General features: G+C 47.6%; 1 protein-coding gene across 1 annotated transcript in view; it reads right to left on the reverse strand.

Moving 5' to 3' along the window:
* The window catches only part of DYNC1H1 (dynein cytoplasmic 1 heavy chain 1), an 85,381-nt gene that overhangs the window by 14,003 nt on the left and 47,043 nt on the right, over positions 1–24,335 (reverse strand). Inside the window, exons 30-52 of the mRNA XM_032287364.1 lie at positions 22,762–23,005; positions 22,391–22,574; positions 21,901–22,113; positions 20,134–20,372; positions 19,784–19,940; positions 17,126–17,353; positions 16,382–16,612; positions 15,983–16,123; positions 15,474–15,707; positions 15,179–15,385; positions 14,969–15,090; positions 14,314–14,479; positions 12,938–13,101; positions 9,991–10,120; positions 6,682–6,815; positions 6,105–6,219; positions 5,842–6,003; positions 5,553–5,767; positions 5,245–5,449; positions 3,665–3,838; positions 3,440–3,559; positions 3,116–3,236; positions 363–558 (exon numbers count right to left, since the gene is read on the reverse strand). Coding sequence (XP_032143255.1) covers positions 363–558; positions 3,116–3,236; positions 3,440–3,559; positions 3,665–3,838; positions 5,245–5,449; positions 5,553–5,767; positions 5,842–6,003; positions 6,105–6,219; positions 6,682–6,815; positions 9,991–10,120; positions 12,938–13,101; positions 14,314–14,479; positions 14,969–15,090; positions 15,179–15,385; positions 15,474–15,707; positions 15,983–16,123; positions 16,382–16,612; positions 17,126–17,353; positions 19,784–19,940; positions 20,134–20,372; positions 21,901–22,113; positions 22,391–22,574; positions 22,762–23,005 — 4,102 coding nt within the window. The remainder of the gene's footprint in view (positions 1–362; positions 559–3,115; positions 3,237–3,439; positions 3,560–3,664; positions 3,839–5,244; positions 5,450–5,552; positions 5,768–5,841; positions 6,004–6,104; positions 6,220–6,681; positions 6,816–9,990; positions 10,121–12,937; positions 13,102–14,313; positions 14,480–14,968; positions 15,091–15,178; positions 15,386–15,473; positions 15,708–15,982; positions 16,124–16,381; positions 16,613–17,125; positions 17,354–19,783; positions 19,941–20,133; positions 20,373–21,900; positions 22,114–22,390; positions 22,575–22,761; positions 23,006–24,335) is intronic.

Below are 24,335 nucleotides of genomic sequence, written 5' to 3' on the forward strand. Positions count from 1 at the left end.
TTTTTTTTTTTTTTTTTTTTTTTTAAATGAGACAAGGTCTTGCTCTGCCACCCAGGCTGGAGTGCGGTGGCGTGATCTAGGTTCACTGAAGCCTCAATTCCTGGGTTCAAGCAATCCTCCCATCTCAGCCTCCCAAGTACTTGGGACTATAGGTGCATGCCACCCTGCCCAGCTAATTTTTCTATTTTTTTTGTAGAGGCAGGGTGTTGCCATGTGGCCTAGGTTGGTTTCCAACTCCTAGGCTCAAGCACTTCACCTGCTTCGGCCTCCCAAAGTTCTGGGATTAGAGGTGTGAGGCACTGCGCCTGCATGAACAACTGATTTCAATTTCCAACGATACCTTGGCATTTCCACTTTCTCACCTGATCTCCTCTGCAGAGAAGTTGACAATGGTCGGGATGAAGTTCTCCCGCATGATGATGGAGCGGATCTGCTTCCAGTCTGTGGTGCTCTCCCCCAGCAGCAGGCAGATGGACTCCAGGGCCAGCTTCACGGCAGCAGGAGGGTTGGCCATTGACCTCACCTCTACCAGGTGCTGCTTCTTGATCGACTTCACAGCTGAGTGGCAGCAGGAGTGGATGAGGGCCGACGGGTGGGAGAAGACAGAGCAAAGCATGGTGAGAATGAACCAAACAGCCAGGGGCTCCAACTCCAAAGAGAGAAAGCACAGCTAGCTGCTCAGAAGAGCTAAGAAATGAGTTTTTCTATATTAAACCCTCTGGAATAGGGTAAGTAGCCGATTTCTTAAATGATTATGAAGATCTTACAAAATGCAAGCATTCATTAAAAAGCACGATATTACCTTTACAATGTCTCACAAGTCCTAATTCCTTTATCTCTATAAAGATTAAGAATATATTATTTATTTATTTACTTTGAGGTGGAGTCTCGCTCTGTTGCTGAGGCTGGAGTGCAGTGGCGCCATCTTGGCTCATTACAACCTCTGCCTCCCAAGTTCCAGTGATTCTCCTGCCTCAGCCTCGAGTAGTTGGGGTTACAGGCACTGGCCACTAAGCCTGGCTAATTTTTTGTATATATATATTTTTTTGAGACAGAGTTTCGCTCTTGTTACCCAGGCTGGAGTGCAATGGCGCGATCTCAGCTCACCGCAACCTCCGCCTCCCGGGTTCAGGCAATTCTCCTGCCTCAGCCTCCTGAGTCGCTGGGATTACAGGCACGCGCCACCATGCCCAGCTAATTTTTTGTATTTTTAGTAGAGGCGGGGTTTCACCATTTGACCAGGATGGTCTCGATCTCTTGACCTTGTGATCCACCCGCCTCGGCCTCCCACAGTGCTGGGATTACAGGCTTGAGCCACCGCGCCAGGCCTAATTTTTTGTATTTTTTTAAGTAGAGATGGGGTTTTGCCATGTTGGCCAGGCTGGTCTTGAACTCCTGACCTCAGGTGATCCACCTGCCTTGGCTTCCCAAAGTGTTGGGATTACAGGCTTGAGCCACTGCACCCGGCCAAAAGTTTTTTTAAGTGTAATTATGCATTTTATACAATTGCAACAGACATTTTCAATTTGCTACAATTTAGAAGCTGTCTAATGGAAGGAGTAAAGATGTGGAGTTCACAGTTCTAAAACAATGGCTGCTGGGCACAGTGGCTCACACATGTAATCTTAGTACTTTTGGAGGCTGAGGCATGTAGATCGCTTGAGCCCAGGAGTTTAAGACTAGCCTGGCCAACATGGCAAAACCCCGACTCCACAAAAAATACAAAAATTAGCTGGGTGTGGTGGCGTGCATGGATAGTCCTCGCTGCTCGTAAGGCTCAGGTGCAAGGATCATCTGAAACAGGGCAGGCTGAAGCTACATAAACCACAATTGTACCACTACACTCCAGCCTGGGGGCAAAGTGAGACCCTGTCTCAAAAAAAGCAAAACAAAAACAATGGCCAATGACTTCTATACACTGAAATAGTTTTCTACACTTGAATTTTTACAAAACAATTTTAAGTAATTATTAGAAGGTGAGAACTATGTTAAATTCTCATCCAAATCCAACTCTAAATGAAAATCTATAGCTTGGGTGGTACATTTGAATTCATCTTGTTGTGTAATGTAAAAACTACAGATAATTGGGTTATTTGAAGCAGGTTAAATACTAGTGGGCAGGAAGAGAGCACTCTTTCCTTTTCATTTATTTATTTATTTTAAAATAGAGATGGGGTCTTGCTATGTTGCCCAGGCTGGTCACAAACTCCTAAGTTCAAATGAGCCTTCTGCCTCGGCCTCTGAAAGTGCTGGGATTACAGCTGTGAGCCACCTCATCTGGCTGAGAGCAGTCTTAATCACTGCATAAACTGCAAACTAAAATAGGGTGGCACGTTACTGCCCTATTTCTATAGCATCTTACAGGCATGTAAAGAATGGAAAAAGAGAAGTGACTGCTATCAATACTTAAATTAGCAATTGGGTCAGAGCCAAAACAATCAGAAATAATTACACTGATTTTTTTTTTTAAGATGGAGTCTTGCTCTGTCACCCCGGCTGGAGTGCAGTGGCGCAATCCCAGCTCACTGCAACCTCCGCCTTCCGGGTTCAAGCAATTCTGCTGCCTCAGCCTCCCGAGTAGCTGGGACTACAGGCGCCCACCACCACGCCCGGCTTAATTTTGTATTTTTAGTAAAGACAGGGTTTCACCACATTGGCCAGGCTGGTCTTGAACTACTGACCTCAGGTTATGCGCCCACCTTGGCCTCCGAAAGTGCTGGGATTACAGGCGTGAGCCACTGTGCCTGGCCCACATTGAATATTTTATATTCCTTGGTGAAATCCAAGTCAGGGACTGACAAATAGCATATTTACGTAATTATCAACAGATCTCTAAAAAATGTGTATTGACATAAAGCTTATATTGTGAAATTTCTTTAATGAGAAGGGTTTCACTATGGTAAATACAATCCAGCTTTATAGGAACTTTGCTTTAGGACATGAAGACGTGAAGCATTCAGAGAAAGCTTCAGATTGTTACTAATATTTCTGGAAACATACATCACCAAAACCTTTGAGGGAAGCATGTGTGCAATATTCTGCGACCTGAACTCCACAGTAATGTTGAGGGAGAGCACACTTTCTAGATATCTAAGCTCTGACAGTCTTTACATACCATTCTGGGCCTCAATGACGGCCGGTTCCACCTTATCAAGATCTTCTTTCACACTCATTTGTTTGTCCGCAATTACCTCCTGCTGCTTATGCAGCTGTTCCTGGATTTCTTGGCTCATAACCTAGAAAGGAGAGATGACTTAGATATGGGTTAAGCAATGGTTAATTTGCTGAGTAAATTCTAAACAACATTCTTCACTCTGCCAACACACACTCTCTGTCTCTCTCTCTCTGAGACCCATTTTGAACATTTCCTACTCTCTCATTGGAGACTGAGAATGCCCAGTCCTTACAAGCCAGAGTTCCCTGACACCAAGGCAAGTACCTTCTTCTTTTCAGCCTCCTGCTGGTCTTTTACCATCTTCTTCAGCTTGTCATTGGCTGCTGCATTCTTCACCTCCAGCTCTTGGCTCTTTATCCTCAAGTCGCGACGCAGTTCCTCTACCTAAAGAGCAAAGCCCACAGGTGGAGACGAGAAACATGCAGAAATCACATGGAAAGGGGTCCTCACTGCGGCTCACTCCCATGAGAATGTGTGCCTGTGACACACCTGGTCGACTGTCTCCTTGATCTTCCTGAGCCCCACGTTCAAGTGCATCTGCTGCTCCTCCAGCTCGCTCCGCTTCTCGTGGAACAGGTTGGCGTAGTGATTGATGAAGTCCAGGTAGTGGCGAGGGGTGATGGCCATCGTTCTGCCGCCTCGCTTTGCTAGCCGAGCATTTGCCTTTCAGAAAACAGTTACATCTTTTCACTCTTCAGGAAACTCTCTGAGTTAACCTTAGGAAACTATTTTGGCCTTGGCAGGCCAGTGTGACATGGCAGAAGGAGCTCAGTCCTTGGGGGCCAGAACACTTGAGTTGGGCCTCTGCTTAGCCACTTAGAACTTTCGAGAGGCCCCTTACACTTCCAAACTTCTATAAGCACTTCAACTTCTCTAAACCGACGCTGGTGATGATGCTAACCTCAGAGGTGTACTTTACGTGAAAAGGCGTCACAAATGTCAGTTACTGTGGAAGTGTTAGTTAGCCTGCTTCCACCTTCTATTAGTAAGAAATGACACAAGCAAGAGGGGCAGGGCAGGCCTGATGTGAGAAGCTGCTCTGGTCCCTTGACTTCTGAAGCACAGCAAGATGATCAGACTAGCAGGGGAAGCCAGGGCTGGGTGACATTCCAAGGGCAATGGAGACGGCCTGCAGGGGCTGGGCAGCAGGACACCCACAAGCTCAGAGTGGGTTTCACAAAGCTCTTCCGGGAGAGAGGAATAGACTAGACTCTTCTAAGACAGAGAATCTACAGCAAGGGTTAGTAAAATATGGCTAGCAGGCCAAATCCTGCATTTTTCGGTAATGAGGTTTTACTGGCCACAGCCACACCCATTCACTGATATATGGTCTTTGGAAGCTCTTGCCCTGCAATGGCAGCAGAGAAGCTGTGCCAGAGACCACACCACCACCTGCAAAGCCTAAAACATTTACAATCCGGCTCTTTAGAAGAGAAAGTGTGCTGATGCCTGGTCTAGAGGAGAGACTAAGGGCCTGAACATACAGCGGCGGTGGGAGAAAAAGGCAGAGAAGATCACTTTATTAGAGGCAGTGTCAGTGGGGGGCCCTAAAAGTTTAGGATGCCCCCAGAATTTGCAGCCTAGTGACAAGAATGAGACGTTGTTAAAGAGGTAAGAAACAGGTACTTCCTTTATAAGTAATAGTACGATATCAAATATGAAGTGCCCTAAGGTCTATTTTTTTTTTTTTTGTTTTGAGTCTGGGTCTCACTCTGGTGCCCAGGCTGGATTGTGTGGCATGATTTCAGCTCACTGTAACCTCCGCCTCCTGAGCTTAAATGATCCTCCCACCTCAGCCTCCTGAGTAGCTGGGACTATAGGTGCACGCCAACATGCCTGGCTAATTTTATTTTTATTTTTTTGTAGAGATGAGGTCTCACGATATTGCCCAGACTGGTCTTGAACCCCTGGGTTCAAACAGTCCTCCCGACTTGCCCTCTCAAAGTTCTGGGATTACAGGCATGAGTCACTGCACCTGGCCTTAAGGTCTATTTTTAAAGCAATTTAGTTTTATGTTAGCATGACAGTTAGTTTTGTGTTTTATATGTTGATCTCAAAACTGAACCCACCTGGTGAAGAGTCTGATGAACAAATACACAGCTGTTCACAATGGCTTCCCGATGGGATGGTGGCTGAGGCAGTTTATCATATACAACTGGCATGTAATCAGGCACGATGTAATTTGGCTTCTCCAGGTCCATTTTACTTGTGAATTCTTTGCCAACCTGATACAATGCTTCGGTAGACCAGTCTCCAAACCAATTCAGCACACACCTGAGAAAGAGGCCCATGTTCCAAAACAGCTATGAAGGGCAGGCTTTAACCCTTGGAAGGACACCGACTGTTCTGACCCAGAGCCAAGTAAAGGTCCGCATACCTGTTGAAAAGTGCTGGCGATGTGGCTGCCCGGTCCTTGAGTCCCTCTGAGGACGGGTTCATGGTGAACACGACGTGGAGGTTGCGGATAACCTGGCTGGTGAACCACTTGTAGAGCTCCTCGTGCGAGTCCAGCATCAGGCCTTCCTTCTGTGCCCCCTCTTTGCACTGTGTCATCAAGGTGGCATACTCGTCTCCTTCAAAGAGACCAGGTACCTGGGAAACAGCACAGTGCTGATTTACTGGTCCCCCGGTAACACGTAACACAGTGCAACACATCACCTAATTACCTCTCCATTGGCCAGAAGGGTATTCATTCGCTCTAGGAAGCCAGAATCTAATACATTAGATTCATCCATTATGAATGCTATCTTTTCATTTTTACAGCCAGAACGTCTCAACACTGTCCGCAGATCTTCATCAAAGTCTTCCCCTGTGTACTTCCTATGGACCTACAGAAGCAGAGGCAAGTTAGGTCCATTCCTACTCACTGAGCTCTGCACACACAGTAAGAATCTGTTGCTGGGATTCAGAGGCCACCGACCAGACGCACCTTAATCTGGTACACACTCAAACCGTTCATCCAGGCGACGAAACGCGACAGGGTAGTTTTTCCTGCTCCACTAACACCAATCAGAAGCAAGTGGCCTTGAGGTTGACGGAATATTCTGAAACATTATCAGAACCGATCAGTGTTAAGGCTTATAATGCCTCATTCCCCTTTTGACTCATGTCTAGTGTCTATGGTATTTTGAACATGTTTTAACTTGAACTTGTACATTAAACATTTGCTGAGCTACTGTTATTTGCGAGGTCCAGCAGGAATGCAAAGACCTGTAAGACACGGTCCTGTTCTCCAGATTAACACGAGAGATTAATGCAATTCTAGCTGGAGGTCAAAGGGCTGTAATCATGGCAGGTATGCAGTGCTGGGGGGAGGAAGAGTGAAGTTCCGCTTGGGATAAACTGAGGATGGTTAAGCTGGACTCCGAAAGACGATGAGGAGGAAGCCGCTTAGCAGAGAAGCCTGAGGTGGAGGTGACAGGACAGCAAGAGGCCTAGTGTGTCCCGGCGCACTAACTTAAGAGCAGCTTAGGTGAGAGGTGGGGCTGTAACAATAAAAAGCCCACCTGTCAATCCTCAGCACGTGGTCGAGGACTTCATTGAACAGGACCAGTGGAACATCAAGTTCTTCTTCATAAAAGACCTTCAGCCTAGCTTTGACATAATCTCTTAACTCTTCTTGGTCTACTGGGATGTAATCCTATAGGAAAAATGGTAATACCCAATTACTTAGAAAAAAATGTTAGTGATTAGACCGAAGTCAACTGTATTTCCACATACCATGAAGAAACTGTTGAAAAATGCAACAACAAAAAAATGTATCATTTATAACATAGCAAAAAAATATAAATTCACTAGGAATGGATCTAAAAACATGAAAAACTTTCATAGAGAAAACAGAACTTCAAGAGACAATGAAGATGATCTCAATACATGAGACATACCATGATCATGGACAGACAACACTCTACTATCAAAATGTCAGTTCCATCCAAACTCATCCATAAGTTCAATGTAATACCAATAAAAACCTCAGTGCTGGGAGGTGCTTATTGTCTTGGTGTAACCTGCCTGAGAAGCCAGTTCTGTATTTCATTTGGAAGAGATCCCTCTAAAAAAGAACCAGGTGTGGCTGGGTGCAGTGGGTCACGCCTATAATCCCAGCACTTTGGGAGGCTGAGGCAGGCGAATCATCTGAGGTCAGGAGTTCAAGACCAGTCTGGCTAACATGGTGAAACCCCATCTCTAAAAAAAATACAAAAAATTAGCCAGGCATAGTGGCGTGTACCTGTAATCCCAGCTATTTGGAGGCTGAGGCAGGAAAATCGCTTGAACCAGGGAGGCAGAGGTTGCAGTGAGCTAAGATCAAGCTACTGTACTCCAGCTTGGGCAACAAGAGCGAAACTCTGGGGGGTGAAAAAAAAAAAAAACAGGGGTGAGGGCCTGCCATTTTTTTTTTTTTTTTTTTTTTTTTGAGATGGAGTCCTGCTCTGTTGCCAGGCTGGAGTGCAGTGGCGTGATCTTGGCTCACTGAAACCTCGGCCTCCTGGGTTCAATCGATTCTCCTGCCTCAGCCTCCCAAGTAGCTGGGACTATAGCCATGTGCCAACACGCCTGGCTAATTTTTGTATTTTAGTAGAGACAGGGGTTCACCATGTTGGCCTGGATGGTCCGGATCTCTTGACCTCGTGATCTGCCCGCCTCTATCTCCCAAAGTGCTGGGATTACAGGCATGAGCCACCATGCCCAGCCTAGGCCTGCCCAGCCTAGGCCTGCCCTACCGAACAGACTTATTACCATAATCAGTACCGTATGGTTTTAGCACAGAGAATAACAAACAGATCAACAGAAGAGGACAGAACCCTGAAACAGACCTATGCACACAAGGAAACCTATGATGACAGATTGACACTGCAGAGTAAAGAATTATTTAATAAACTTTGATGGGATAATGGACATCTACAAGGAAAGAACTGAAAATAGACCCACAGCTCACTGCATACACAAACTCAATTAGAGACAGATTAAAGGTTTCAAAGATACATCTTTTTTTTTTTTCTTGAGGCAGGGTCTCACCCAGGCTAGAGTGCAGTGGCCTGATCCTGGCTCACTGCAACCTCCACCTCCCAGGTTCAAGCGATTCTCATCTCAGCCTCCCAAGTAGCTAGGATTACAGGCATGTGCCACCATGCTCAGCAAATTTTTGTATTTTTAGTAGAGATGGGGCTCCACCATGTTGGGAGGCTGGTCTCGAACTCCTGACCTCAGGTGATCTGTCCACCTTGGCCTCCCAAAGTGCTGGGATTACAGTCATGAGCTACTGTTCCCAGCCTGAAAGATACATCTTTAAGAATGTTTTTTCTTCAAAAGACCTTATAAACAGTAAAAAAAGAGAAGCCATGGGGTGATGTTTTCTATAAATGAAAAAGAATGGGTATCTAGAGTCTTAAAATATACAGTAAATTCTACCAATATCGAACAAACCCACCTCTCTACTCCCAGCTCCCGTGGGGCCCTCTGCCTGGTATGCCCGCCCTGACGTGGTAAACCTTTACAGAGAAAACTGGACTTTACTGAAAGCCACTGAACCTAAACACATGAAGACCCAATACGGATCACTCTACCAGAACTCTCTCCCAGCCGGAGTTATTGCCCTCTGTCTTGCTGTTTCCTCCATTGGAGTGGGAGCTACCTAACAGAAGCTCTTACTCATGTCTGTCACCTGGGGCCGCTGAATGAAATGCACGTCAATACTGTAACTCAGTAAAATGTTCTCATCCTTTTCAGAGAAAAAGGACCACTCACAGCTATTCTGGAGACATGAACTCCATCTAGCATTTCAGCATATGTAACATTTCCACACAAGTTATTCACAATTGTCCTATTTTCAGTGTGAGGAATGTGAAAACCAGTTTGTGAAGCAAATATTTCTTTTCACTGCAAACCTGCTGAAGCAAGACCTCCTACTGGCTGGAAATCCAAAGGCTCGACCTCACACAGAAGTCAGAACCCCACAGCAGCCAGCCAGCCGCACTCCTGGATTTCCTGCCCTGAAGCATCAGTGACTGCAAACCCACAGTGCCTCATCGCTGTAACCACAGCATTTATAGTACACTTCAGGACAGAGATTTTTCTTGTTTTTTTTTTTTTTTTAAGGTAGGATCTCAGTTTGTCACACAATCTGAACTCTTCTTTTAATTCTTTTTTATTTTTTGAGATAGAGTTTCACTCTCGTTGCCCAGGCTGGAGTGCAATGGTGCAATCTTGGCTTACAGCAGCTTCTACCTCCTGGGTTCAAGCAATTCTCAGGCCTCAGCCTCCCAACTACAGCCAAGCGCCACCACGTCCGGCTAAATTTTGTATTTTTAGTAGAGATAGAGATTCAGTATGTTGTCCAGGCTGGTCTTGAACTCCTGAACTCAAGTGATCTGACTGCCTCAGCCTCCCAAAGTGCTGGGATTACAGGCGTGACCACTGTGTCTGGCTGTATTTATTTTTTAAAGTATTTTTTGAGACAGGGTTTTGCTGTTTTACCCAGGCTGCAGTATGGTGGTGTGATCACACCTGGGCTCGAGCAATCCTCCCACCTCCGCCTCCCAAACTGCTGGAACCATAGGCGTGAGCTACTTTGCCTGGCTAAATTTTTAAAATTTTTTGTAGAGATGGGGTCTCACTATGTTGCCCAGGCTGGTCTTGAACTCCTGGGATCAAGTGATCCTCTTGCCTCAGCCTCCCAAAGTGCTGGAATTACCGATGCTAAGACACCATACCCTACCCGAAGATATTTTTGAGTAGAAGACAATTTGTTAGAACTTGTTAGAATTAGAAAGGGATGGCAGAAAAGGAAATGTGTCTGAAATGACGCGGTTTGCTACCTTTGATAGCCAGTTGCTGTACAGGATGGGCCGGCTCATTGCCTTCTCTCTGTCAATGTTAGGGAAGTGCTTCAGAGCAACCGTGTCGATGTTCTCATCAGTCCAGCGCCTCTCCTCATCCTCTACGAGTCTGCGGGGAGAGCAGCACATGCATCTGGGTAACTAGAGGCCACAGTGAAGAAGCACCATGTTTATGGGTGCTATGGGCTCCTCCCAAGGATGCAGTCTTTATCACACATTTTCCTTTACTATGCATGGATGAACCAAAGAAGCTGAACTCATGACAGCTTAGGCAATCTGAAATTTTAGCCTTTTTTTTTTGAGATGGAGTTTTGCTCTTGTCACCCAGGCTGGAGTGCAGTGGTGTAATCTCGGCTCACTGCAACCTCCACCTCCCAGATTCAAGTGATTCTCCTGCCTCAGCCTCCCGAGTAGCTGGGATTACAGGTGGCTGACACCATGACCAGCTAATTTTTGTATTTTTAGTGGAGACAGGGTTTCGCCATGATGGCCAGGCTGGTCTTGAACTCCTGACCTCACCTGATCCGCCCGCTTCAAGCTACCTCACCCAGCAGCTTTTCAATTTTTTTGAGACAGAGCCTCCCTCTGTTGCCCCAGCTGGAGTGCAGTGGTGTGATCTCGGCTCACTGCAACCTCTGCCGCCCAGGTTCAAGCAATTCTCCTGCCTCAGCCTCCTGAATAGCTGGGGTCACAGGTGTGTGCCACCATGCCCAGCTTATTTTTGTATTTGTAGTAGAGATGGGGTTTTCCCATGCTGGTCTTGAACTGTAATCCCAGCACTCTGGGAGGGTGAGGCAGGTGGATCACTTTACATCAGGAGTTTGAGACTAGCCTGGCCAAAGTGGTGAAACCCTGTCTCTACTAAAAATACAAAAATCAGCTGGGCATGGTGGTACATGTCTGTAATCCCAGCTATTCAGGGGGCTGAGGCACAAGAATTGCTTTGAACCCAGGAGATGGAGGTTGCAGTGAGCCGAGATCATGCTGCTGCACTCTAGCCTGGGCAACAGAATGAGACTCTGTCTCAAGTCTCAGTCTCTACTAAAAAAAAAAAAAAAAAAAAAGCTGGGTGCGGTGGCTTACACCTGTAATCCCAGCACTTTGGGAGGCCAAGGCAGGCGGATCACCTGAGGTCGGGAGTTCAAGGCCAGCCTGACCAACATGGAGAAACCCCAAAATTAGCTGGGTGGGGTGGTGCATGCCTGTTATCCCAGCTGCTTGGTAGGTTGAGACAGGAGAATCACTTGAACCCAGGAGGTGGAGATTGTGGTGAGCCGAGATCGTACCATTGCACTCCAGCCTGGGCAACAAGAGTGAAACTCCATCTTAAAAAAAAAAAAAAAGAAATGGGAACTGTGAGGCATGTAGTTTTAGAGGCATAAGACTTACTTAGCACAAGGCAAGCAGGTGAGACTGCCTTGCTGTATAAGGAGGACCTTTTGAGAAGCTGACTGTAAGAGCTTCTGCAGGCTACCAAGTGAGGGTCTAGTGAAGGCAGGTATGTTCTTACTGAAGCCAATCTGAATCTGTAAGCACAATTGATGTTGCTACATTTGAATTTAAACAAAATTCTCTGTGCTATTAGAAATCTGTGAAAATTATATTGTGGGAGACAAGGTCTTGCTCTGTCACCCAGGCTGGAATCCAGTGGCATGATCATGGCTCACTGTAGCTGCAGCCTCCCAGGCTCAGTCTTCCTGTCTCAGCCTCCCGAGTAGCTGGGACTATAGGTACATGCCGCCACACCTGGCTAAGTTTTTTATTTTTTGTAGAGATGGGGGGTCTCACTATGTTGACCAGGCTGGCCTTGAACTCCTGGGCTCAATGATCCCCCTGCCTCAGCTCCCAAAGTGCTGGGATTATAGATGTGAACCACGATGCCTGATTAATTTTTTTTAATTGAAAAAGGGAGAGTGAAGGTAGCTAACATAGCAACAACAACAAAACACCACTTAAAAAGCAGCAGAACTCCAATAATAAATAGAAATAGGGCTGCCATGGCCAACAAGCTCCGCACTCTGCCTTGCCTGCTTACCTCTTACAGTGACTCTCAGTAATGTACCTGGTGTTACCCAAGAATCCCAAAGAGTCGAGGTTGAAAGTCAGTGATCTACAACTATGCAGTATTCTGAGACTCCTTGTACAGCAGTGATAGGAGAAGCTACAGGATGATACCTGGTCCAGAGGCTCAATTGCCAAACACTTAAGTATTTCTTAGTCTGGAGAGAACCATCTGCCAAGTCCTCTTACTGCAATTCAAACAACAAAAGCTTCCACAATTGATGCTGATCCAATAGCCATTAGCAATTTTTTCCCTTAAGTGTTGGTCACTTAACTAGAAAAACTCAAAACTTGCAAAACAAGAATTGATCCAAGTGGGCAACAGGCAAAAGAGAAAACCAGTGGCCCAGAGATCCAGCTGCAAAGCCTTTGATGTGAACACAGGCTGAGAATCAGGAAGAGGAGGGGTGGTTATGGAGCCTGCGCACTAGGCAGTTGCTGGGAGATCTTTTAACTCAGCAGTGAACCTGTGCACTAGTAAGGTTATCACAGGCAGCTGCTACCTTTTGTGGTTCCACCTGACAGTTAAAGAGGTTTATTAAAGTGCCCCCTTTTTGACTTCTGTGGTGTATCTTTTTTAAAAAAAGTGCCGTGTTCAAAGTTACAAGGTTCATGAAAGTGGCTTGTGTAAGCAAACAGTGGTGGGCCAGCCCAGTGCCCTCAGTGCACTGTGACTTTGTTACCCTGAGGTGGCTGTGACCAGAGTCCAGATGGGAGGCTGCCCTCGCTGACTCTGCTCCTTCCACCACTGGCACCACCTGACTCTAACTTAGGCAGGCCACCCCTGCAAAGATCCCAACTCTGACAGCTGAAAGAACTCAGAGCAGGGGAGCATGGGACCAACTGGTTCCTTGGCTTCCCTTACCTATCTTGGAAGAGACGCAGAGCTTCATGCGCCCAAATCCGAATGAGGCCTTCAACAGGCAGGGTCTCCAGAGGTCTCAGCGCTTCAAAGATGCCTCTCACCCACCTAGTCATTTCACGGGGTGAATAGATATAGTGAGGTTGTGTATCCTGAGTGAATCTCTCCTATGGGAATGAGAAAAATGGAAGTTACACGTAAATATCTTAAGACACGGAGAAGTGGTCAAAAGGTAAAATGCTGCAAAACGTGTTTACATTAAAGAATCTAGACCCTGAAATATTTAAGAAGATAGCTGGATATGGTGGTGGGCGCCTGTAGTCCCAGCTACTAGAGAGGCTGAGGCAGGAGAATCACTTGAACCTAGGAGGCGGAGGTTGCAGTGAGCCGAGACCGCGCCACTGCATTACAGCCTGGGTAAGATGGAGCAAGACTCCATCTCCAAATGAGTAAACAATGTTGGAACAACTGGATATTTAACAATTTAAATCTTCAAACAATGAAACTACAAAAAATCCTTCTGAGAATACTTAAAAGCAAACTAAATGCTGGGAAAAAGCATCTGCCACCTATGACAAGCAAGCTGTCCCACAGCATGAAGAGCGAGAGACACAGCAGGGCAATCGGCAGCTCCCACGCATCCCCCGCAAGGAGGGCTCCACGGGAGGCTAAACAGAGAAATGCAAACCCCAACTATGAGAGTCACGTCTCACCAAATGGGCAAAGACGCTTTTGTTAATGACCAGTTTTTAAACGTTGGAGAGCAAAGGGAAAGAGGTGCTGCTGGTGGCAGCTCGGCTGGTCCAACTACCTTGAGAGCAATCTGGCAGATATGCAGCCTTTATATATGTTTAGAAACGCATACTTCTCATCATATACACACACATATAGGATAGTGGTTAAGCATGGAAATGTCAGCAATCTTAGTAGCTGCACAGAAAAGTGACTTTGATGATAGACCCTGGAGCAAGTCTCTTGGCTCAACATCTCTGAATAAAGTCCAATCTTTTAATAGAGTTCTCTCATTTTTTTTTTTTTGAGATAGGGTCTCACTTTGTCACCCAGGCTGGTACAGTGGCACAGTCACGGCTCACTGTAAGCTCTGCCTCCAGATTCAAGCAACTTTCCCACCTCAGTCTCCTGGGCAGCTGAGACTACAAGCATGTACCACCACACCCACCTAATTTTTGTATTTTTTGTAGACACATGGTTTTGGCATGTTGTCCAGACTGGGCTCAAATTCCTGGGCTCAAAGGATTCACCCACCTTGGCCTCCCAAAATGCTGGGATTACAGGCGTGAGCCACCACACCTAGCCAATAGAGTTCTTTAATTATGAGCGGAAAACAATTTCTGGAGGAGCAAAGAGCCTCTGCGTACCTGAGACATGGTATAGAACTCCACCATGGCAGCGGTGAGCGGCTCCGCATACGTCCGCAGGGACGGAATGAGCCTCAGCATGGCGCGGTTGAAGGTGCCATAGATCTGCGTCAGGGAGGCGGGTCCCGGGTAATCCACGTACACGACAGGCACGTGACGCAGGAACCTGTGCACAGATGGCCCAGCTCAGTCCCCCTCCCTGACAGCGGCTCCAGGGAAGGGGCAGTGTGCCAGTGGAGCCGCCCTGTCCAGGGTCCTGACTGGAGGCTGCTTTCTAACCTAGCTATGCAGACTTGACATCAGTGTTAGCTGAGATCTCACACGCACTGCTCAGGCTTGGGGTCTGACACACAACAGTGGATTGAAAACACTTGAAAAAGAACCCAGCAAAGATGAGAAAATAACCCAGGCTTATTTCAGCCTCATCTTGGACCAACAGATGAGTCTGGGGCAGTTCATAACTACCAAGAGATCAATGATTTTATTTTTAACATGCTTTCCTGGCATTACAGCTCAGAGAAGTAACCTAGGAGGAACCCCATGATAAGCAGTATTACCATCTTCATTATCAAAACCAGGTTTCTGTGGCATTGTGCTTACAGCAATCCTGAAGCTGCATGTGTGTGAGGCAGGGCAGTCTACCCCGTGGTTTTACCTGTGTGAGAGAGGCTTTCTTCCGGGGTCCGTGGGGGGATTACAAGCCCCAACAAACTGGATTCTCTCCAGCTTCACCCATGTTTGATCTGAGGTACGGTAAAAGCCTCCGTGCTCCACCATCTGAAGGAACAGACAAGTACCACATTAGGAGCAAAACTTGAACAAGATACACTGTGGGGCAGGAAGGGCCTTGTGGATAGAAACGAACCTGTCTGATGAAGGATATGACCCTCTGGGTCCCATATTTATCCATATCTGGCAAGTTGATTTCATCACAGAACAACACCAGCCACTTTCCAAGTTGAACAGGAGCCAAAACGACCCCGTTAGGCGTGCGCCTATACTCGCAGTAGTGGTCAAAAGTCTTCAGAAGCAGCTCTGGAGTAGTAGCACTGGAGAAGTTGAGACCCACCACCTGCGGAGGGAAGACACGAAACCGCACCGTAAGACCAACCCCACGCTCAACAGCAAAAGGCCTGCTGCCCACCTCCTGGCCCCTTTACCTCCATGTCAGGCAAGGCCCGGAGGGCGCTGAAGAGCGTCATGGTCTTGCCCGACCCGGGAGGGCCACACAAGACCAGGGGCTTGTGCTCGGCCAGCCAAGTGTACAAGAGGGCTTCGTGGCGGACTGTGTCCAGTGTTGGCACGACGACGTCAGGGGCTGCCACCTTGTGCGTTTCCACTTCAATCTGAGGCACCTTGGCCTGCCATGGAGACCACTCTCCACTGATGGACACCTACACACAGAGACGGAAGTGCTAGTCAGGCTAGAGTCAAGGTGCCGCCTCACGAGATTTGCTTTCCTGAACACAAAATAGAACTTTCAGCATAAGGAGGAACTGGTCACGTTAATCTGCATTCTTTGCTAACACATGAAACTAAAAGGATCAAGTCCTTCTATGAAATGGAATAAAATGAAAAGACGAAGTCCAGGTCCTGTGGTCAGGCTGTTCCCGGGTGAGTTAAATCAACAAGGCGAGAATCAGAACATGGGCTGTAACTGCATGCTCACCTCGTAATCGATGATGGGTATGTTGGGCGCAGTGGGCAGAGGCACGGTTGTGATTCTTCTGATGTATTCACCCAGCTCTGCTCTCATTTTTAGCCGGCTGTCTCCAGACAGGGACCAGAGTATGGCATAAACCAGATACCGCTATTAAAAGAGGAATTAAACTTTGATTTTTATAAAATTTCAACAACAAAAGAGAGACACTTAGAGCAAAGTTAGCCTGAAGACAGTGGTTCCCAGTCTTCTTGCATCACAGACACCCTCAGCACCTTTCCTAGCCCCTCAATGAAGGCTCTGCCCTTGCCCAGGAGAGTACATCCACACAGGTGCAGCATTTCAGAGGTCCTCAGACCTGTGGACTGACACAATGGGGAGCTCTGTGAAGCCCTGAAGCCTGCTGACCTGAATGTAGCGCTCCAGCTGCTCGATCTGCATGGGGAAGTCGGGGTGGTTGGCATTATACTGCGCCACGTTGCGGCAGGCCTGGTGCAGCATGGAGAAGAGGGAGCCCAGGCAGCGCAGGCGCGTCAGGTCCATGATGTGCTCCAGCTGGAAGGCGTGCTCTAGCGCCTTGGTGACCAGGCCGTTGGACGTGAAGTACGGCTGCATGATCGTGGCTGCATCTCTTTGGATCTAGAAGGTGGAATGAGTGATATTTAACCATCTTTGAAAAGGCAGGCGAGTTTCATCGATTCTAACCTGGGCCCAGGAGAAAGTCACATGACCTTGGAAAACTAATTCTGGATGAAGCTTCAATGACCAATCCTTATTCCTTCATCCTGGTGGTTCTCAAAAACCCTGCTTCCCAGGAACTTTGGTTTTCCCATGAAAAAGGGCACTCTTTCATCAATTTATAGAGAGAAGTAAGATAATGAAAAGAATTCTTTAACTTTTCCATACATGACTTCCAACATGTGTAGCTGCGACAGCTGGGCTTCCTTGCAAGCTGGCAGAAGACAACACTGATTACACAAAACTTGGCTGGGCATAGTGGCTCACGCCTATAATCCCAGCACTCTGAGTGCCCAAGGCAGGTGGATTGCTTGAGCCCAAGGAGTTTAAGACCAGTCTGGGCAACACAGCAAGACCACATCTGAACATCCCAGCACCCTCACACCATGACACGTGGGTCCGTCCTGGGAGTACCTGCAGCATGGGGGAAGCGGCCTCCTCCCCTTCGTCCTCTTTGCCCTTGCGCCGCCGCTGTGCCTCGTCCTCCCCTTCATCCAGCGGGATGCTGCGCAGCCTGGCCAGGAAGTTGTTGAAGATCATGTCGGTGCTCAGCACGTCCTCACTGAACCAGACCATGCCGCAGCGCGACACTGTGGCCAGGGTCGCATATTTCAGGTCCTGTACCTCAAACATTATTCTCACCTTGAAAGAAAACATGAAGCAGATTTAATGACATAGGTTTGGTAGAAACCTGGACATTAAAATTATTTTACCTTTATACACACTGAAAGGGTGACTTAAAACGTAATTTTTCTATACAGAAAGTAGCCGGGCATGGTGGTAGGTGACTGTAATTGCAGCTACTTGGGAGGCTGAGGCAGGAGAATCACTTGAGCCCAGGGGATGGAGGCTGCAGTGAGCCAAGATCATGCCACTGCACTCCAGCCTGGGTGACAGTGAAAACCCGTCTCAAAAAACCCCCAAAACAAGCTAATAACCCAAACTTAATTTTTCTGCACTTATTTAAAAAATAAAGACAAAAACCATCTACAGCTCACATCACTACAGTATTCACCGTTCTCGCTGTAAGAATCTGGGCAGGACAGCTGTGTGTGTGGCAGGGAGAAGAGCAGGGCAGACCACCGTGTTTAAGGTTTCCTGCCACCAGAAGGCTCTTGAGGGTGCAGAAGCAACAGCCCCTCCAGGGTGTGAGCGGCTACTGTGTCCTGGGTGCGCACCGGGCCTGGATTCCTCTAGTCTCACACAACCTGACCAGGCAGGCATACTGTCACCTTCGGTTTAAAGATGGCGCAGGTGACTTGCTAGGGTCCAGGTAGTTGGACTCCAGAGCCTTATTAACCCTGGAGCTGTGATTTCCTCTCCAGGAGATCAATCTCCTCTGTCAATAGACTCTACCAGATCAGTTGTCAGAGTGGAACTTGAGGAGTCTGAGTAAGGGCACCCTTTCAGACAGCACTGAGAATCCATGGCTGGCTCCTGAAGCTGTGATAAACATCTATCCAAAGCCTTGCTGTTAAAGACTCATAAACTACTCAGGCCAGAAACCTCGCATCATCCTTGAATCCTTTCCCTCACACCCGCATCTAGTCCATCAGCAAATCCCATGCATGCTCTCGAGCTCCAGCCAGTTAGCCACTTCTCAGCACCTTCACTGCTGCAGACTCGCCCCCTGCCCCTGGTGCCTGGAGGAAGGAGGCAGCCTCCAACTGGCCTGGCTTTCACCCCGCCCTCTTCCTTCTCCAAACGGCAGCCAGACGGACCTTTGCTTCTCCCAGGATCCCAGCGTGCCCAAGGTACACACTCACACCCTCACAAGGACCTCCAGGGCCCCTGACCTGGCTCGTTTCCTCTCTGGTCTCAGCCCTGACTTGTCATCCCCAGTCCTCTCCACTTCAGCCAACTGCCCCTTGCTGTCCTCATACACACTGGCCCCCTGTCCCAGACCTGCTACTCCTGCTGTCTGCTCCTTTGCCCAGAATACTTGGGTGCCTTGGGACCTACTCCCTTACTCCCCTCAGTCTCTGCTCAAACCGCATTCTCAGGGAAGGCTTCACATTTTAACCTCAAACCCCCACCAACACCTGACAGCTTGCTTTCAGTTTCTTTCTTTCTTCTTTGCACCAATTGCTATTCATGCCCATCTTCTGCATCACACGTGAGCAAGAGCTTTGTCTTCTTGCTTTCTTACTGCTGGATTTTCAGCATTTGTAACAGGCTCTGACTCAGTGCACATCCACACCGGGCCTGGCGTGTTTGCTGATCAGTAGGCGCTCTATCAGGCACCGGCATCACACACTCACTTCCCAAGGGACAGCCTAGAAAGCCCCATTCTAAATTTCTCACTTTCCCAACTCCTAGATGTGTAACAGCTTAAGAAACCCTAATGACGCTGAGCACAGTGGCTCGTGCCTGTAATCCCAGCACTTTGGAAGGCTGAGGTGGGTGGATCACGAGGTCAAGAGATCGAGACCATTCTGGCCAGTGTGGTGGAACACTGTCTCTACTAAAAATATAAAACTTAGCTGGGCGTGGTGGCGAACGCCTATAGTCTCTGCTACTCAGGAGACGGAGGCAGGAGAATCACTTGAACCTGAAAGGTGGTGGTTGCAGTGAGCCGATATTGAGACCATCCAGACCAATATAGCAAAACCTCGTCTCTACTAAAATGTAAAAAATTAGCCAGGTTTGGTGGCATGCGCCTATAGTCCCAGCTACTCAGGAGGCTGAGGCAGGGGAACTGCTTGAACCTGAGAGGCGGACGTTGCAGTGAGCTGATATTGCGCCACTGCACTTCAGCCTGGTGATAGAGTGAGACTCCATCTCAAAAAAAAAAAAAAAAGAAATCCTAATGACCACCCCACCATACAAGGTTAACTGATAATTATGGAGCGTGTGTATTACTCAGTAAATGATAGAACACCATTAATAAAACCTACTAAAATGTTTCTCACTAGCCATGGAAATAGAAACAAATCTAGCAGTTGAGATTCTACCTTTGAAAATTACTTACATAATCCAGGTCCATGACTCCGGAGCCGCACTTAGCTGGCACATGGATTTTAGTTGGCCGAATAGAATGACTCAGTTGATGACAGACAAAAGGCTACTCACATTGGGTGGAAGGCTGAGGCGCTCTCCATTGGGCAGAGTAAGGAGCTTGTTGTCATCCAGCACTGAGTTCAAGTTCTCAACCCACTCCGGATCCACATCGCCATCGAAGACGATCCACTGGCGCTTCTGCAGCTCGCCTCTCACACTGTCTATGATCCTGGTTGGGAAGGATTTTAAAACAGCTGCTGACTAAATCAGGATTTTAAGATTAGGCATGTTTACCTATGATGGTTTCCGAAGTGATCTTTGATTTACTGACTTTGGTTGAAAATAATGTATACTCTGCGATTGTAAGAACAAAGTACTTGGGCCCCATATCCAGCAGAACACAAAGATCAAAGAGGACGTACTTTCTCAGCACATGCGTGAAGAGTCCATCAGTCCATTCCCTGGTGTTGGGATCCAGGGTTCCGTAGAGGTGGTCTTTGCTGATGGCCTTGGGGTCGATGATATGGGCCACGCCTTCCACACCCTCGAGTCTCTCCAACGCCTTCAGCAGGACACGCCAGGCCATGCTCTTCCCACTTCCTGAGGGCCCCACCATCATCAGGCCATGATTGATCTGGGTGATCTGATAGAGCTGGAGAACCTGCAGGGCCCAATAGACCAGCACGGTGATCATCCCAGAGGAGGAATGGGGACAGCTCCTCACTGAGCCACCTCTTGTCAAAGTGAGCAAGAAACACGATCTATGGATTTTTTTTTTTTTTGAAATGGAGTCTCTCTCTGTCTCCCAGGCTGGAGTGCAGTGGCATGACCTCGGCTCACTGCAGGCTCACCTCCCAGGTTCAAGCGATTCTCCTGTCTCAGCCTCCTGAGTAGCTGGGATTACAAGCACCTTTCTATGGATTCTTAAAGGCAAGTACTGGCACTCTCCAACTGTAGAGGTATTACACAGGCCACATCTACAACATTTCCAAACTGTGGAGAGTTCTTTACTAAGTCAGGAAAGCTGGAGCCAGTGGGACAGGAGATACTGATGAGCAGCCTCAACAAGGACATGTCAGACCCTGCCAAGGACAATAAGATACCGAATGAATGAGCCGTATGTTCAATCCAGTACAGAGTCTCTCAGGCTAAACATACACAGCTCATGTAAACAGTAAACTTTTTTTTTTTTTTTTTTTTGAGACGGAGTTTCACTCTTGTTACCCAGGCTGGAGTGCAATGGCCCGATCTCAGCTCCCCGCAACCTCCGCCTCCTGGGTTCAGGCAATTCTCCTGCCTCAGCCTCCTGAGTAGCTGGGATTACAGGCACCTGCCACCATGCCCAGCTAATTTTTTGTATTTTTAGTAGAGATGGGGTTTCACCATGTTGACCAGGATGGTCTCCAATCTCTTTACCTCGTGATCCACCCGCCTCGGCCTCCCACAGTGCTGGGATTACAGGCTTGAGCCACCGCGCCCGGCCTAACTTTTTCTTAAATAAATCACACAGAGGAAGGAAAGAAGCCAATATAGAATGTAAACTACCTACTGATCAGTGATTTCAGTTGTTCATCTATGGCACTGGAAAGTCTTGTAAGCAGAGTTTTTACCAGCATAAACAAATTTCCAATATAATCATGCCCTTAGCATTTTCAGAAATTGAACTATATGGGCCAGGCACAGAGGCTCACGCCCGTAATCCTAACACTTTGGAAGGCCTAGATGGGAGGATCATGAGGTCAGGAGTTCAAGACTAGCATGGCAAACATGGTGAAGCCCTGTCTCTACTAAAAATACAAAAGTTAGCCAGGCATGGTGGCACTTGCCTGTAATCCCAGCTACTCAGGAGACTGAGGCAGGGGAATTGCTTTAACCTGGGAAGCAGATGTTGTGGTGAGCCAAGATCATGCCACTACACTCCAGCCTGGGGTGACAGAGCGAGACTCCGTCTCAAAAAAAAAAGAAATTGAACTATATCATGTGAGTAAAATTTTCAGGTTAAGTTTTGCTACCTCTTCATTTAAACAACAAAAACATTCAAATAGGCCTTGCGTAAATATTCATAAACGACATCATGCACCTCCACAGACTTCATGGACAGTTTCACCAAAGGGCCCACAGCCGTCACTACTGGACACTAAAGCCAGCAGGGTCTGAGGGCAGTTGGCCAATGGAACAATCTGGGTTACCTTTTCAACCCACATTCCACCAACTTCTTCTCCATCTCCGTATGTCAAATACATCTCCTGACACACTTTCTTCAGCTCCTCTCGAAGGGCAGTCATCTCACCCCTGTGATACTGGACTCCAGGGAACACGTCCGACAGGAGGCTGAAGAGCAGCGGGATGTCCTCCGCCACCAGCTTCGGCACCATCGTCTCACAGACACTCTGTATCAGAATCTACGGGGAGAGGAATACGCTGTGAGAGCGGAGCATGGCTCGAGTGCCGCCCACTGCGTCCCCAGGAGCCGTGTGATCAGTAACTGCTGGTGAACAAAGGGTGCGACCACCTCTCGTCCACAATCGTGCACTCAACTCACTGGGTAAACATGACATTCAACTCCAGTCGTCCCAACACGTGAACCGCAAGAAGAACTCACAAGTCATGGCTTAAATGTTGAAAAGGTAAACTTAAATAACGTGTAAGGTTTGAATGATCAAAAGGTTTGTAACGCACCTCTTGTTCGGGGAGATTTTCAGCAATTTCTCCTTCGTCAACAGCTTCCCCTCGCTCCTCTTTCTCCCTCTTTATCTTCTGGATTCTCTCTCTTTTCACATTGCCTGCGCTCACCAGTACACTCTTCAAAGCCCGGAGACCAAAGTCGTAATGGCTCTGAGAAGAGAGCTGCTCATCACAAAGTCTAGAAAGTAAAAAAAAGGCTTTCTTTAAAAACAGTACACTTTAAGCAACAATAGGGTCAGGCGTCAAGAAATCAAAGATGAATATTTTGAAAGATGTGCAATCATTACACATAAAAATTTTAAGGTTAAATGGGCACATTGAACATATGCAAGAAACATAATCATGAAGAATTCTAGGCTACTCACTTAAAAAACGGGACAATTTTGTTGGCAAGCACTTCAGCAGTGCGGAAGCCCTGTGAGTACAGCATGACCTGGGCGATTAACTGTCGGTCGGGCTTGGTCATGGCCAAGCTCCGGAAGAGCTTCTTCAAGTTGTCAGGAAGGTTTGACCGGCCTGCGTAGCCAGGGTTCATGGTGATGAAGATGGCCATGTCGGGGCTCACTTTGACTTGTTTGTTCAGCAGCTCACAAGTAATGGGGGCAGAGGCTAAGAACGAGATGATGGTGTTAAAACTAGAAATGTTAGAAACACCTGTTCTAAAATATCTCTAAAACAAAAGACAAAGCTCTCGTTCCTCTAGGGAGCTGGTGGAGAGGTCTTCAGGGACTACCAGCCAAGTTCTCCCAGCCCAGGTGGACCCATTCCCATGCACCTCATGGGCACATGTGTCCCAGGTCAAGCCACCAGAAGCAGGGTCCACTTTTCTGTTTGGGCAACACAACACTGAGTGTCATGGAGAACTCGAGATAGAGATGCTGCCCAATAAATGTGCAAAAATAAAAAGGAAGAAATGCTGTGACACCTGACTGGCTTAGATATGGTAATTACCTTTTCCCAGGATCATCAAAATAAAAAACCTCCAAAATCTCCAAGCCCCTCTGAGCTACTTTGGGACAAAGTGTATTCTTTCCTTAAGAGAATACTGATCCCAAATGCAAGTGTTGCTTTCTTTGACACTCCTTTTATTTTATTTAGGAGGTCTGGGGAATTCTCCATAAGGCAAGTTGTTATTATGCAATTGAAGGAAAGAGTAAAAGTTACAGTGTGCACATAAGGCAGAATTTCACACCTACCCAATCCCCACGTTTGCTTCCTTCAGCATCCACCCTCCCTGACCCCATATGCTGGTACTTTGTGTTCAACAGGGAAGGGAAGCAGTCCCTGGGGCCTCTCTGACAACTGCTCCGATCTTGATAAAGGGCTCGTTTCCAAAGACAGATAGCAGAATGACGGCCAGACAGGTGGCTGGGGAGGCTGGCTCTCTGATGATGTGGGAGGGAAGAGGGGGCACCGAGGGCCCACATCAGTGGACACAGTCATTCTGTGGCAAAGGCCATGGAGGGAACATACAAGCGGGAGCACGGGGGCATCTGTCTGGCTGAGGAAGGACTGCTCAGGTTTTTGGCTGTCCTAGGGCATAGCAACCTCTATGCTGCTGCCCTAGAATGAGGACTACAGATGCAGTACAGTTGTGGGTTTCTTTTTTTTTTTTTTTTTTTTTTGAGTCAGAGTTTTGCTCTGTGGCTCAGGCTGGAGTGCAGTGAGGCAATCTCAGCTCACTGCAACCTCTGCCTTCTGGGTTCAAGGGATTCTCCCTGCCTCAGCCTCCTGAATAGCTAGGATTACAGGCATGCATCACCACGCCAGGCTAATTTTTATATTTCTAGTAGAGACAGGGTTTCACCATGTTGGCCAGGCTGGTCTCGAACTCCTGATCTCATGTGATCCGCCCACCTTTGCCTCCCAAAGTGCTGGGATTACACACTTGAGCCACCATGCCTGGCCTGGGCTTCTTACCTTCCATCTTTAACCACAA

The sequence above is a fragment of the Sapajus apella genome, unplaced genomic scaffold, assembly GCF_009761245.1.
Source record: "Sapajus apella isolate SASKATOON/1434 unplaced genomic scaffold, GSC_monkey_1.0 scaffold20, whole genome shotgun sequence".
Taxonomy (NCBI): Eukaryota; Metazoa; Chordata; class Mammalia; order Primates; family Cebidae; genus Sapajus; species Sapajus apella.